Genomic DNA, 14,099 nt, shown 5'->3' with positions numbered 1-14,099 from the left:
AAAAGCCGTCAAGTGCGTCACATCGACGACGTCATATCTATTAACGGCAGTTTAAGTACAGCGATTTATATAACATAGAAAGCCAGAATGTTGTCGGAAAGTTCTTATAAGACTACTTTAATATTGGCACTCCACCAGAACTTACAGAAGCTGCAAAAAGAGCAGAAGCCAGTTTACTTCCAGAGAAAAGTAGGAGGCGATATGAAATAGCATTGAGAGTATACGAAAAATGGTGTGTCGAAAGAAATGCTAAGAATATTGCTTCGGAGACAGTCTTGATGGCATATTTTAGCGACGTGGCAAGGCAGAAAAAGCAATCTACTCTTTGGGCTACGTACAGCATGATACGGACAATGCTAGAATTAAGGGAAAAGACTGACATATCAAAATATCACAAACTCGTCGCTTTTTTAAAACGCCAGAATGTAGGTTTTAAGTTTTAAGCCAAAGAAATCTCGCATTTTTACCTTCAACAAATAAATGTATTAAAATTTTCAATTATTATTGTTAATCTTCTTGTTTATTTTTGTTGATGTCAGCATTACATATGTGGTTGTAATATAAAAATATTCAATACTACTATACAGAATTTTATTTTTTTAATGATGGTCGCATTATAAAATATAGGGTGTAAATGAATAAGCGCGAAAAAATCAGGAGGTGATTGCTTGTTAAATCATAACGCCTGGTCCACACTTAACGTTTTACCTGTCGGTCTTACCTGTTCAGTCAAAATGTTCAAGAAAAACCTTCTGTGTAAATGAAAAGACATATGATGAAAACAAAAATTGTGTGCACTATGTGCGCATATTTGAAGTGGAATTGTAGGATTTAAAGAACATGTTTGAAATAATGTACATAGTTTGAAATGTTGAAAAAGTAAAAAACTAAAAAGCCATTTTTTTACGCGTAAAAAATAGTTTTTTACGTTTAACAAATAGTTTTTTACGCGTAAAAATAGTTTTTTACGTGTAACAAATAGTTTTATACGCGTTAAATAAAAAAATAATGAATAACTTGATTCACTTTCACAGAATTTTGATAAATACACGAAAAACTGGCACGTAAAATGTTACGTGTAGACTTACGCTTTAGACGAATATTGTTCCCCAAGACCGACTCGATTATAAATTCATCCGATCATAACGGTTTTATTATATTTAATTAAGATATTTACCATCATATCATCGTCCCTTCTCCATCTAGTCGGCCGGGGAAAGATTTCACATTTTCGCGCTTCTATCGCACCAATCACCTGACCGGGCGATTGTCAGTTGTTCGGAAACCGCGCGCCGCCGACGTTCGTTTGTTTAAACATTACGCGATCGCAGGTAGCCCAGGTAACTAGATTTGTACGTGGATACGAATGAATATATTGCCTAATTGCATTATTTTAGTGCAAAAAAAGTGTTTTATGTGGTGTTTTTGGAGCTAGGATTTAGTCTGGGCGTATTATACATATATCGAAAGATTGCAAAATAATGTAAATTTGAGCTAAACAAGGTCGCTAGAATGTAAAATTTAGTGTTTGTGCAATTGGAATGTTTTGTGTTTGGCATAATTACGTACCAGACCAACTGTTTTCTTGTTTCTTGCATTATTCGGTTTTATACAGGGTGATTTTTCAAGTTTTTAAAAGTAAAAAGTTCATATAAACATTTGTTCTAAAATGCTTGGTTTTGTAGATACAGGGTGTCAAAATTTTAAAGAAAAAAAACGTATTTTCGTAATATCTTCGTAGCCACTCCAGATATTTTTATAAAATTTGGTACACGTTTTTTTCACAATTAAGAAGCATTTTTTGATGAAAAAATTTTTCTAAAATTTTCACCAGTGGCGTTCGTAAGAGGTATCGACTGAATGTTTTTGATTAAAAAATAGGTACGCGACGATTTTTCTTAAAATAAAAATTGTTTTTAGAATCCTCATTCATTTTAGAACAAATTATGTCTCGTGTTTTTTTTTTGTCAGACGCACGGTTTTCGCGTAACAAATTAAAAACCATTTTAATGCATGGCAAAATTGCTCAAAAAAATTTTGTACGTACGCCACTGGTGAAAATTTGAGAAAATATTTTTAATGGAAAAATGCCACTTAAGGGTGAAAGTGGCTGCAAAGATATTACGAAAAAACGATTTTTTCTTATTTTTGTTGACACCCTGTATAACGAAAACGAAGCATTTTAGAACACATGTTTATATGAACTTTTTACCTTAAAAATTCTTGAAAAATCGTCCTGAGAAATATCGGCCATTTATTCAAAAACACCCTGTATATTATATACTCACCAAGATGTTTTTTAAAGTAAAAAACACAATGAAATAATGGTTTAAAAGTTTTTCAGTAAAAAATAAAATTGAAATCTAACACACGATCGAAAATAAAACGGCGTCAAAGTGGGCTGGGAAATAACAATCGATAATTTTGGTGAGGTCAAGCTCTGAACGTAATTTACTTGTCCTGTATTCTTCTTTATTTTTTAATGGCGATTTCTTTCTTTTTTATTCTTTCTATAATTATTAGCGTCAATTTTTGATAAGTTTTATGTCATTTTTTAGTAAATGTCTAGAGAATGGCTTCACCAAAATTATCATCGATTGCCATTTGACGCCGTTTTTTTTCGATCAAACGGTATCTTTTTTTTTCGCAAATCTCGGGTATTTTTAAATATAGTGTGTATCGCGGGATTAAAATAAAGAATTTAATCTACATAGTTGTCTATCCATTGTTGTACGTCATAGTCTACGTTATATTAATAAATAATTTTAATATCTTTGTAATAAAAAAAAAGATAAAAGCACCTATAACAAAGGTCTAGATTATTTTATAATTATTCTGAAACAATTAATTATTTAGATAATTATTTTGCAAAAAAAACAGCACCATAGTAGCTGTTGAAATGATATGCGATGATAAAAAGCCGTTTTTTACGATCATACAGTATATTCCGACACACTAATTTGTTGTTAACAGTTGACAGTAATTAAATAAACGAGTAAACAACATTTTTTTAATGATATTTTCTCATTATCAGTTAAGAGAGAAAATTCCCAAATTAGCTGTCATCCATGTTTGTAAACGTTAGTCATCAAATGAAGGAAAAATAAAAAAAACAATCTATAATTAAATATGTATAGATAACGATTGGAGATAATTTGCTATAGCGCTTATATTATTGCTACAATTTTTTTGAATCTTTTTTTGAAAAAATTTTGAAGTAAATAAAAAAATTAACAATTATAATAAAAACTGTTTAAAAAATTACAATGCAGATTTTATACGGTTAATAACGTAGTTTATACCGTATGAGCGAAAAAAAAAAGGTGTCAAAGAAGGCTGAGGAACAACATTCAATGATAATTTTGGCGAGGTCAATCTCCAGACGTTATTTACTGCGGTTAATACCGTATGAGCGAAAAAAAAGGTGACAAAGAAGGCTGGGGAACGACATTCAATGATAATTTTGGCGAGGTCAATCTCTAGACGTTATTTACTTAAAAAAAGGTGTCTAAGAAGGCTGGGGAATGACATTCAATGATAATTTTTGCGAGGTTAATTCTATAGACGTTATTTACTAAAAATTGACATAAAACTTTTCAAAAATTAACACTAAATTACTAGTTTCTTAAGGCAGTAAGTGTCATTAAAAAAAGAGTAAGGGCCGAGTAAATTGTCATCAATCGTCATTCCGCAGCAGTCTTTGACGCCGTTTTTTTGATTGTATGGTACAATGCTTACAAACGCATACAAATGTTATAAAAAGTCACCCTGTATAGTGTTTCTCTTTTTATTTTTACCGTGCCACGTCTGTAATTTCTTTCTCTGTTCTTGTTTCTTCCGGTGAAAATGGCCGGATTCACTTGGCCATAGATCCGGACTGTCAGGTGTACATCCTATAATATTATATTTCACTGCAACTAATAATAAAAATATGACTCTCATAAGGATTTTAAGTCTTTAACGATTATTCGTTTTTGTGGTTTTAATATTAAACAACCAACTCTTTTTTAGACTATTAAAACTTTAAGAAAACATTTTTGAAACTGTTTTTTTTTATATTTTAATATTCTGTATCTTTAAAACAATGCATTTCGGGTCCACTTTTTAGGGCTCCGTATCCAAAGGTTAAAAACGGGAACCCTATTACTATAAGACTTCGCTGTCCGTCTGTCCGCCCGTCTGTCACAAAGGTCTATCTTATGAACCGTTATAGCTAGACAGTTGAAATTTTTACAGATAATGTATCTATGTTGCCGCTAGAAGAACAAATACATACTAAAAACAGAATTAAATAAATGTTTATAAATAAAAAAGTACTTTCACTAAACATTATCTTTTAAGTAAGAATTTTACATAGAATCTTTCAAGTCCTCGATGGCCGCGTGGTTAAAGCGTTAGGACTTTACGCTGCTATGACGTTGGAGCCGTAGTATGGCAGGTTCGAATCCTAGCCAAGGCGACTTTTTTTTAATAGTTTTTTTTTAATTTTTACATATTTATTTTTACTTTTTACATATTTATTATTGATTAATACAATTTTTAGTAATGTTTCTTATTTTTTTTAAATTACTTATACGCGCATTCAAATTTTCAGCTAAATCGGAAAAAACGTTTATAATAATAATAATATAATGTCTAGTGTTGTATAGATAATGAATGGTACCGAAACCTTCGTGCGCGAGTCCGACTCGCATTTGACTAACTTTTAAGAAAATATTTTTGAAACTATTTTTTATATTTTAATATTCTGTATTTTTAAAACTATGCATTTCGGGTCCACTTTTTTTCATATTTTTTGATAACGAATCATTGTCTAAAATTCGACAGTGCATGTTTTGAACTCCCTACTATGTGTGAGAACAACATTTAATGAAATAACTCGTTTCTTGCAATTTTTCGTATTTTTTTCCTGTATATTCATGATATTAGATAAAAGATAATTAAATTAATTAAAGGCAAATTTATCGGTAGTGTAGAAAGCACCAATGTGCATCCACCTGTAGCTTTAATCAAACATGATAGATAATTTGTAATCAGAACAGGCGATATTTGCGATCCGCAATCTACGCTGTTCATCTGGCCGTAATTATCAATTATATTAAATTAATTAAGGTTTTAATTACTGTTCTGTAACGAATTTTTAACGGTTTATTAGAAATTAACCCGAGATTTAATGATTTTTGTTCATATCAGACATGTATAAAGTTCTGGTTCCCTATGTGCTTCTGTTTTTACCGTTTGCTTTAAAATAAATATTATTAGCTTTAATTCAACTATAAAAAAATGAACTAAAATAATTGCACTTATTTAAGACTCACCCTGTATAAAATTCTAGTAAATTTATGCTGTATTTTGAGTAGAAAGATAGAAAAATCACAAAAAAGTATAGAAAGCTCTAAAAATCGAATAAAAAAACTCGAGTGATATGAAATGTTCGATAGTTGCCAACTAATAAATGGCAGTGGACCTAAATGTGCCGACGTAGCGGAAAAACTAGTGCAACTGTTCGGTTGGAGACAGACTTACAATGTGGAAAAACTGCAAAGAAATGTACCGGGTGGATCAACTACCAGGATATCCATCACTAGGACCGGTCTGGTGAAACCTAACAACGAAAATGACCAAAAAAAGGTGAGAGCAATACATTTTTTATTTCTTACAAGCAGCGTTAACAAATATTATTGTGTCGTTTTAAAAAGGGACAAAATATACTAAATTCAGTAAGAAATAATTGACGCCTTTATTTTTTCGATCGTATGGTACTTCATAATATGGCGATTAAAGAGAATCTCTGTAATAATTCTTAGGGTTTATTCTTTCAGTTTAATTATAAATAACTGTAAAAATATTTATGATTGCGTGTTAAAAAATACGTACATCAGTGCGTTTTTTTCTAGAATTATTAGTAATACCGCTAATATAATTAAAATTAATTTTCGTAATTTATTGTGTAGAGTAATAAAATTACTGTGAATTTATAAACACGCAAATATACAGAATGTAGGACGTGGCAACATTGCCCCGATATAAAATATTAAGAAAAAGTAAAATTTTCAATTTTTTTGCAAAAAAATCTCATAGGCGTGTTTATGAGATCACTACTAGTTAAAATACTTCTTATTTAGGAGATACCCTGTAAAAGAAATCTATGCTAAAGCGACAAAAAATAAAAATAAAACGACAGTAAAGAGAAAAGAACAAAAAATAATAAAAATACTAAACAAGACGCGTGAAAAAAGAGGGTTACATTATTTTGTAAAACATGCTTTGATGTTTAAGCTTAGCCCGATCCTGTCGTGTTAAGCCACACCCAAAATTCCAAACACACGTGCTTTGATTAAGGCTTGATTTAGGGTTGCAGAGCTTCAGCATTTGCCATAAAATAGCGAGCAATTTGTTACAAAACCGTATAAATTATATATCATTGTAATCACAAAACTCCAATCTATTTCCGTATTGTAATGGAATTTTAAATTTTGTCGATATTTTCGAGAAAATTTAGTCCAAACATAAAGAATATGTTGATGATGTTTGACCATCAAAATCTTAAAAACAAAGAAGTTGTCTAAAAATGTGCTACAATACGGATATAGTATAATCCTTTATCTTTAATTTCCTTCTTAATTTGTGTAAAAATACCTAGCCAGTTTTACATAAAACGTTAAATGCCGAAGGCTTATTTTGCTACTTTTTTGGACTAGTGAAATGGACTCTTAAAAATGCTGTATCTAATATATCCATATAATTTTTTGAACCGGTAAGACTGACAGGCAAAGCGTTATGTGTAGTCGGAGCTAAAAAAAAATAATTCTTTGAGACCTATTTTCTAAAATAAATAAATAATACCGTGGAAGTCTCAAGCGCTTTCATTTTTTTACATGTTCTACAGACAGAGAATGAGAATACAGATAATCTTAATAACACTTTATAAAACAATAGCGTTCTGCAAAAAAAGAACTCTTACCTAACATAATTATTATTAGAGACATATTGTACTTCGTAATAACATTTACGTAAATATGGTTGTTGCATTTTTATTGTTTTTTTTACCTCTACTATATCCAGATTAGCTTTAAAATTAAAAATTTCATTAGCTATATCTTTATTTTTCCCTTCCATTCTCATCTCCCAAGTAGCAAAATGTTTAAAATTTGAAGACGTTAGAATATTCAACAGGAAATGGTAACAGGTCTATTTCCTGTAGGGTACAAAGGCGTTCCCACATTTATTATGATTCTTTTGTTAATGATTTTTTTTCAACGATAATAGACTCAAAGAATCAAACAGATTTAGATGGTATTTTTCACCAAAAGGGACCAGTTTATATTTTTATTAAATTTATTTAGTTTCAAGTAAACTGTCGTGGAAAAACGATACGTGTAGACAGGCATTTATACTTGAAGGATTTTTCTAAAAAAAAACATGATTTATGCAATTGGATATATTGTTCTAAATAGATATGGAGGTCAGTTGAACTGACCAGCGATCAGCTGTGTATCGGCCCGCAATAATTTGCATCGGTAAAAGTATGTTTTATTGCTATACGCCCGCTTGTATAAGCGTAAAACGGCATTCCTTGCAACCTTCAAAGGTGAACCGTATACGCAAACCAATGGAAATGAAGGAAAAAATGCAATATAAACACATAGGCGGGGCTACTTCGTAATGGTAGTTACAGTGACGTAGTCTAAATATTAATCACTGCACAATTTTTTTTTAAACAGATATTAAAAAATTAATTCAAGTTTCTTTAAGTTTACCTATTTGTGTGGGGATCACTAGAAACTCCCACAATTTTGAGTATGCCCAAGAAATTTTTGGTGATCGATGTAAAATCGCAGGTAGTTCAGATATTTACTTTTTCTCTTCATCTAGACCCATCTGTGTATAGTAATTTAAAGGCCTACAGGACACGAAAAGGTCTAGGATTTTATGGGAATTCCAAAAATGTGATAATAGTCGTAATTTTTGATACTAGGGCCCATACCTTATCCGGCCCCAGTCCATCAGCACCAATACATACTTTTTTGTGAGTTAGTTCGTCTTTTATGTGTTTATATTTTCTCTTTTTTTTTGTTGATTTTATATGGTAATTAATTTTATGTAAAGTGTGAAAGTCTGGAAAATCATTGTGTGAGAATTTGCAAACTAAAAACATATATTATTCATATCAGGCATTCGATCATCTGGTCGTCTTTGTTTTTGACACTGCCTTGATCAATGGTGCGTTTTTCTTTTTTGTATAAGCTTACTACTAAGACAATTTAAATTTTAAGTCCAGAAAACATACTTTAGTCTATAAAATGAATAACTTTGAATTTTGACCGTTATTTTTTACCAACTCTGTGAAAAAAGTTACTGATATTTTTTAAATTGAGTGCCTGAACGAATCAGATAGGTAATTCTTTTTACTTTCGTGAAATAGAAAAGGAAAATAATAAAACAAGTGACAATTCTTCCTCTTCTTGCAAAAATCAACACGAAATGTTATAATTGTCAAAAGTAAAATGTCATCAGCTTTTGACATTTCTAAATACCAAATCAGTGCCGTCTCTAATAGAACAGCCTCGGAGCGAGATTTATGACGTCACGCTAGTTAGATACTACGGATTAATAAATATGTTTTAGAATACATGGAAAACATAATTATTCCTCGTATTTTTGGTTTGTATTTTAAAAATGATATAGTTTACATGAAATATACATAATATACAGTTAATAAATACAATATATATATATATATATATATATATATATATATATATATATATATATATATATATATATATATATATATATATATATATAGGTATTTATAGTAATAAATATTTGGCAAATAAACTATGAACCATACAAATGCAGCAAATATTTTACAATATACAAATAATGAATAGGTACATAAGATAATGTAAAATATGTTTTAAACTTTAGGGTTTGAAGATCGATCTAATTTAATAAAAAAACATTCAATATCTACTAATAGCGATGTATTATTATTTGCATTCACAAAATTTATATGTATATTTTGCAATGTTTTATATCTGCAAATAATACAATATCATAGAAAAAAAGGCGTCAGCGATGGCTATGAAATAAAGATCGCTGTCATTTTATATGTAAAATTATTCTAAAATTTTTTATTTTCTTGGCATTTAGGTTCGGGAAAAACGCTGTTTAAGTTTTCATTTGGTTTTTCATTATTTTTTTTTTGGGTTTAAAAAAACCGTTTCGGCTAACATAGCCTTCATCAGTGTTGTGTGAATATGAAAAAAATAGTGTCGAATATAATCCAAAAAATTACATATAAAATATTCACAACCTAACCAAACACCACATAATGTTTACTACAATTAATAAATTAATATAAACCTGTCAAAAGATGACCACATATTTTTTAAAATTATTATTCTTAACACTAGAACTATCTACATTGACTGTGGCTGAAATCGTACTCCATAGTCAATGTATATAGTTTTAGTGTTAAAAATAATAATTTTAAAAAATCATCATCTTTTGACAAGTTTATATTAGTTTATTAATTACAGTAAACATTATGTAGTATTTTTTTAAAGATAAAGAATAGGTATAAAAATTGATCTCAATGAATTGTCATTTTTTGCTAAAAGAATTTCGATAATTTGTTATAGCATCTGTACCAATCACCAATCACTAAACGTAAAAACCTGTAACACAGTATTGCCAACTATGTTATCTATATCTATATTATCTAATGATCTAAGAATAAAATCTACAAGTTCAAGGCTATCCTAATCCTAACCATCGATTGGTGCGGACGTTCTAAATCCTTCTTAAGCCTATTACAGCGTCCTAGGGCGTTTTAAATAGACCCTCATAGCAAACGCAGTGCCGCAAGAATCTTCAGAGTAACGCGAGAAATGAGGGTACTATACCCTAAAAAATCAGTTTAACTTGTTAAGTACCCAGTGTAGTAGCGTAATTTATATAAGATGGTGCGGATTAGAGACTTGTTCTGCTCTCCAATGAAGTACAGTTTGAGTGGGGGTGGGAAATCACTGAAGAGGTTTTCGAAATTGAGGAAAGCATGCGTTTCGAAATGTGAGAGTATATTAGAGATCCCCGATGAGAAATATGAGTTCAATCACGTGAGTATTGAGTGAATATACGCAAAAAAAAGTTTGGAGGAGGAATTTCTATCTTTTCTTCGGGCCATTTTTTATTCTAATTTGTTTGTCTGATGTTATTTATCTATAGAATCACACACACACAAAAATTAGATACACTAATTTTTGACCCCCTGTATATTTCAATACAGACCTGTTCGTGTATGGAAATCCATTAGTTTATTATGCAGAAATTAAAAAAAAACAAGTCTACAAAATGCAGGCTATTAGCACAGAATAATTTTGTGCTAATGGTATCTAATAGACCAAGCGGTTGCCCGCCGTATCAAATGAGGTTAAAATGGAATATTTTAATTGATTTAATAGTTTTAGAAAATACCTTTTAATTTAACTAATCAATGGGGTAATTTAATTGATTTCTGAGTTTCTAGCTAATAAAATACTTAAAAATTTCCAATTTGAATTTATTAAAACCTAACCGGAAAAAATTGCGTTTTTTTATTTGTGTTTACCACCAACAGACAAAAAAACAAAATTTATTTTTAAAATTAAAAATCAATTTTGTTTTTAATTTTTTAATAATTTTTGTCATATTACGTATATCGAAAATTTTTAAACATTGTTATTTATATACAGGGTGTCCCACTTAAGATGGATACAAGCCAATATCTTGGTTGTTTGTTGAGCGATTTGTTGCATTTTTGGCAGGAGGCTGTATGGCTATAAGACGTACATTTTGCCCAGGGTAAGAAATGCGATACCTCATAGACGTACGTTTTAATGGGGTTTGATATTTTTCGAGTCAAGAGTAAACTACCCTTAGGACAGGATTTATTTCAAATCTGATAAATTATATTGAATCCTCCTTACCCAAGATACTTAAGTTCTAATTTTTATAAATATTGATACAGGGTGTGTTATTAAAATAAGACATTTTTATTTTTATTATTTTTTTAAATACTTACGACGCCACTGGATAAACAACTGGTTTATTATCAATAATTAATTATAACCAATTATCAATTAATAATCGATTTAAGTTTTCAGATAGTTTCCATAATAATTAAGATACGATACAAAAAAACTAAATATTTTCAATTTATTTAGTTTACTTTAAAAAATTGTTTTTTAAATTTGCTAATACAAATGAATAAAATGAGTTACAAAATAACTTAAAAACCCAGTTTTCAATGGAATCTAAAGTATGATTTTTATTCGTTTTATTCAGGAATATTTTACAAAATCCAAATAGTTATTTAAAACAATCACTATTAACTTTGAAAAATATGCTCTTAACAAAGATTTATAAAACAACTAAAAGTCAACATCTTCGACCAAACTTAAATCGATTATTAAGTAATTGATAATTGGATATCATTGGTTATTGATAATACACCAGTTGTTTATCCAGTGGCGTCGTAAGTGCTTAAAAAAAATAATAAAAATAAAAATGTCTTATTTTAATGACTCATCCTGTATCAATATTTATCAAAATTAGAACTTAAGTATCTTATGCAAGGAGGATTCAATATAATTTATCAGATTTGAAATAAATACTGTCCTAAGGGTAGTTTACTCTTGACTCGAAAAATATAAAACCCCATTAAAACGTACGTCTATGAGGTATCGCATTTCTTACCCTGGGCAAAATGTACGTCTTATAGCCATACAGCCTCCAGCCAAAAATGAAAAAGATTGCTCAACAAATAATGAAGATATTGGCTTGTATCCATCTTAAGTAGGACACCCTGTATTGTCACACGTCGCAAAAATGAATACTTTTGTGACTTTTTTGTTTGAAAAAAAATTGTTTTTAGTACAAAAACGTTTCTGGCACAGAAATTGAACTTCGAAATTCCACCAGCCGCCGTTGGTAGGAATGTTCTGATTTTGAAACACCCTGTACAGGATGGGTAACTTTTTTGCTATGGAAAATGTTGTATTTTTATGAAAACATTTCCAAAGCACCTTTTTACGTAGAATTTAATTGTTTAAGTATAATTTTTTTTAAATTAATAATTTAAGAATTATCAACAGAAAATTTGATTTTTTATATGAGACACCCTGTATATCTTTAATTTATTGAAAGGAATTTAATATTACCTTTCCAAAAATATAACACACTTGATATTTTGTTCGATTCCACTTCGAGATAGAGAGTATACAAAAATTCGCCCGCTTTAAATAAGTAGGCTTTGAATGGCACCGGCTGTAATGCAAAAAAATAGCTGTGAGCATCAATTAAAACGAAAATAATATTTGCTATGAGAGATGCAGAATTTTATAACAATTTAAAATATATTTAACCAACATCAACACATTTAAACTATATCTGATAACAATAAAAATAAATAGCAAACCAAGACATGATATTTTGCTGCAGGTGTTCGACCATCTTCTGTTATGGACAGACGGGGCCGTTTCTGAACATTTCTAGCGGAATTCATTAACTCAGTGGAGGTGAAAGATACCCTCTCATAACTGCTAAGTATTTCTAATTCTTGTCAAAATTATACGGAAGAATAAGGAACCTTTATTCTTCCGCAAATATATCCATAGGATTAAATCCATGGGCACTAACTTAGGTGGCCTCGCCGGCCAACGGCTGGGATCTTGGTTAGCAATTCAATTATTCTTGAAATTGGCTGCAAAAATTTGCTGATAACTTCAGCGTTCTGAGACGGTGCCTCTTCTTGATGGAAAAATATGTTTTCGAGTTCCATTAAGGGCATATCATCAATAAGGAGTCCAAAGCCTACTAGTTAAAAGTGGCAAACTTTAAAAATTCTGTATTTCTAAGGGGAATATAACAAAATATCAAGTGTGCTATATTTTTGGAAAGGTAATTTTAAATTCTTTTCGGTTAATTAAAAATATAAAGGGTGTCCCAAATAAAAAATGAATTTTTCTGTTGATAACTCATAAATTATTAATTTTAAAAAAATTATACTTATACCATTAAATTCAACGTAAAAAGGTGCTTTGGAAATGTTTTCATAGAAATACAAAATTTTCCATAGCAAAAAAGTTTGTCGATTTGTCAAAAATGCACATTTTTAAAAAACACCCTGTAACTCCTAAACGGTAACAGATATGCTGTACGGTTTTCACCATCATATTTTTGATAAAAATTGAGCTCCAGACACCGATATTAGTTTTCGTCTATCTCCTATAGAAAAGGGTGTTTCCATTTAAAAGCGTCGAATTTGACCCACCCTGTACATTTCTCCCTTTAATATTCATGTTCATAAATAATAGGAGTAGTTAGTACTTTAAATAGCCGTTCCACGCCTGCATTATTATTGACAAAGACCTAATCTGAATACAAACTCAGACAATTCCAACGGTACAATACCTTCGAGAAAGTACCTACCAATCCCGACGGAAAAAATCGAAATGGTTCATTATCGAGGAATCTCGGTACTCTGGGTGTGCCAGAAAACGGATTAACGCGTGTGGTACTACTCGGTTCTTAGTGGATAGGTACCACTCCTCGTTGACGAAGGAATTTCTGTCTTATCTCGCCACAAATAATGATAAGGAACGTCGAGTTAATCAGGGAAGCAATTACTTGCTTTGAGATAAATGTATGATCTACTGTATTAGTACCTTGAGTAAGTAAAAGCTTATAAATCGTCTAAATCGTCTAGAGAACTATTCGGGATCATTTAGTTTTACCACAAAACTCTCGTTTTGCTTACAGTATAGTGGTATAAGGGATAACGTAGGAGGGGGCAACATTGCATTTTCTCGAAGCACTATAAACAAATTTCCGGAAACGGAACAGGCGGCACTCAAAAGTTTTTCAATATTTTCCGGAGAATGTCAAGAAAAATATAAAATTTTCAACATTTTTTTTTCTATACTACCAGTTAAAATAACTGCACTTATTTCTGGGACACCCTGTATATAAAGTAAATTTGCAAAAAATAATATGGTTATAATATTACAAAATTTTTATTAAACGTCTTTTAAAAATCTATTATTTTTGCATAC

At 30.2% G+C, this 14,099-nt stretch overlaps 1 protein-coding gene across 1 annotated transcript in view; it reads left to right on the top strand.

Moving 5' to 3' along the window:
* Positions 1–1,262: 1,262 nt before the first annotated feature.
* The window catches only part of LOC115891899 (partitioning defective 3 homolog), a 43,834-nt gene continuing 30,997 nt past the window's right edge, over positions 1,263–14,099 (top strand). Inside the window, 2 exon segments of the mRNA XM_030912498.1 lie at positions 1,263–1,340; positions 5,361–5,631. Coding sequence (XP_030768358.1) covers positions 5,431–5,631 — 201 coding nt within the window. The 5' untranslated portion in view covers positions 1,263–1,340; positions 5,361–5,430.

Source organism: Sitophilus oryzae, unplaced genomic scaffold (genome assembly GCF_002938485.1).
Source record: "Sitophilus oryzae breed Bouriz unplaced genomic scaffold, Soryzae_2.0 scaffold_119_pilon_pilon, whole genome shotgun sequence".
NCBI lineage: Eukaryota > Metazoa > Arthropoda > Insecta > Coleoptera > Curculionidae > Sitophilus > Sitophilus oryzae.
The sequence above is the reverse complement of the archived record's forward strand: the minus strand, read 5'-3'. Positions and strand labels throughout refer to the sequence as shown.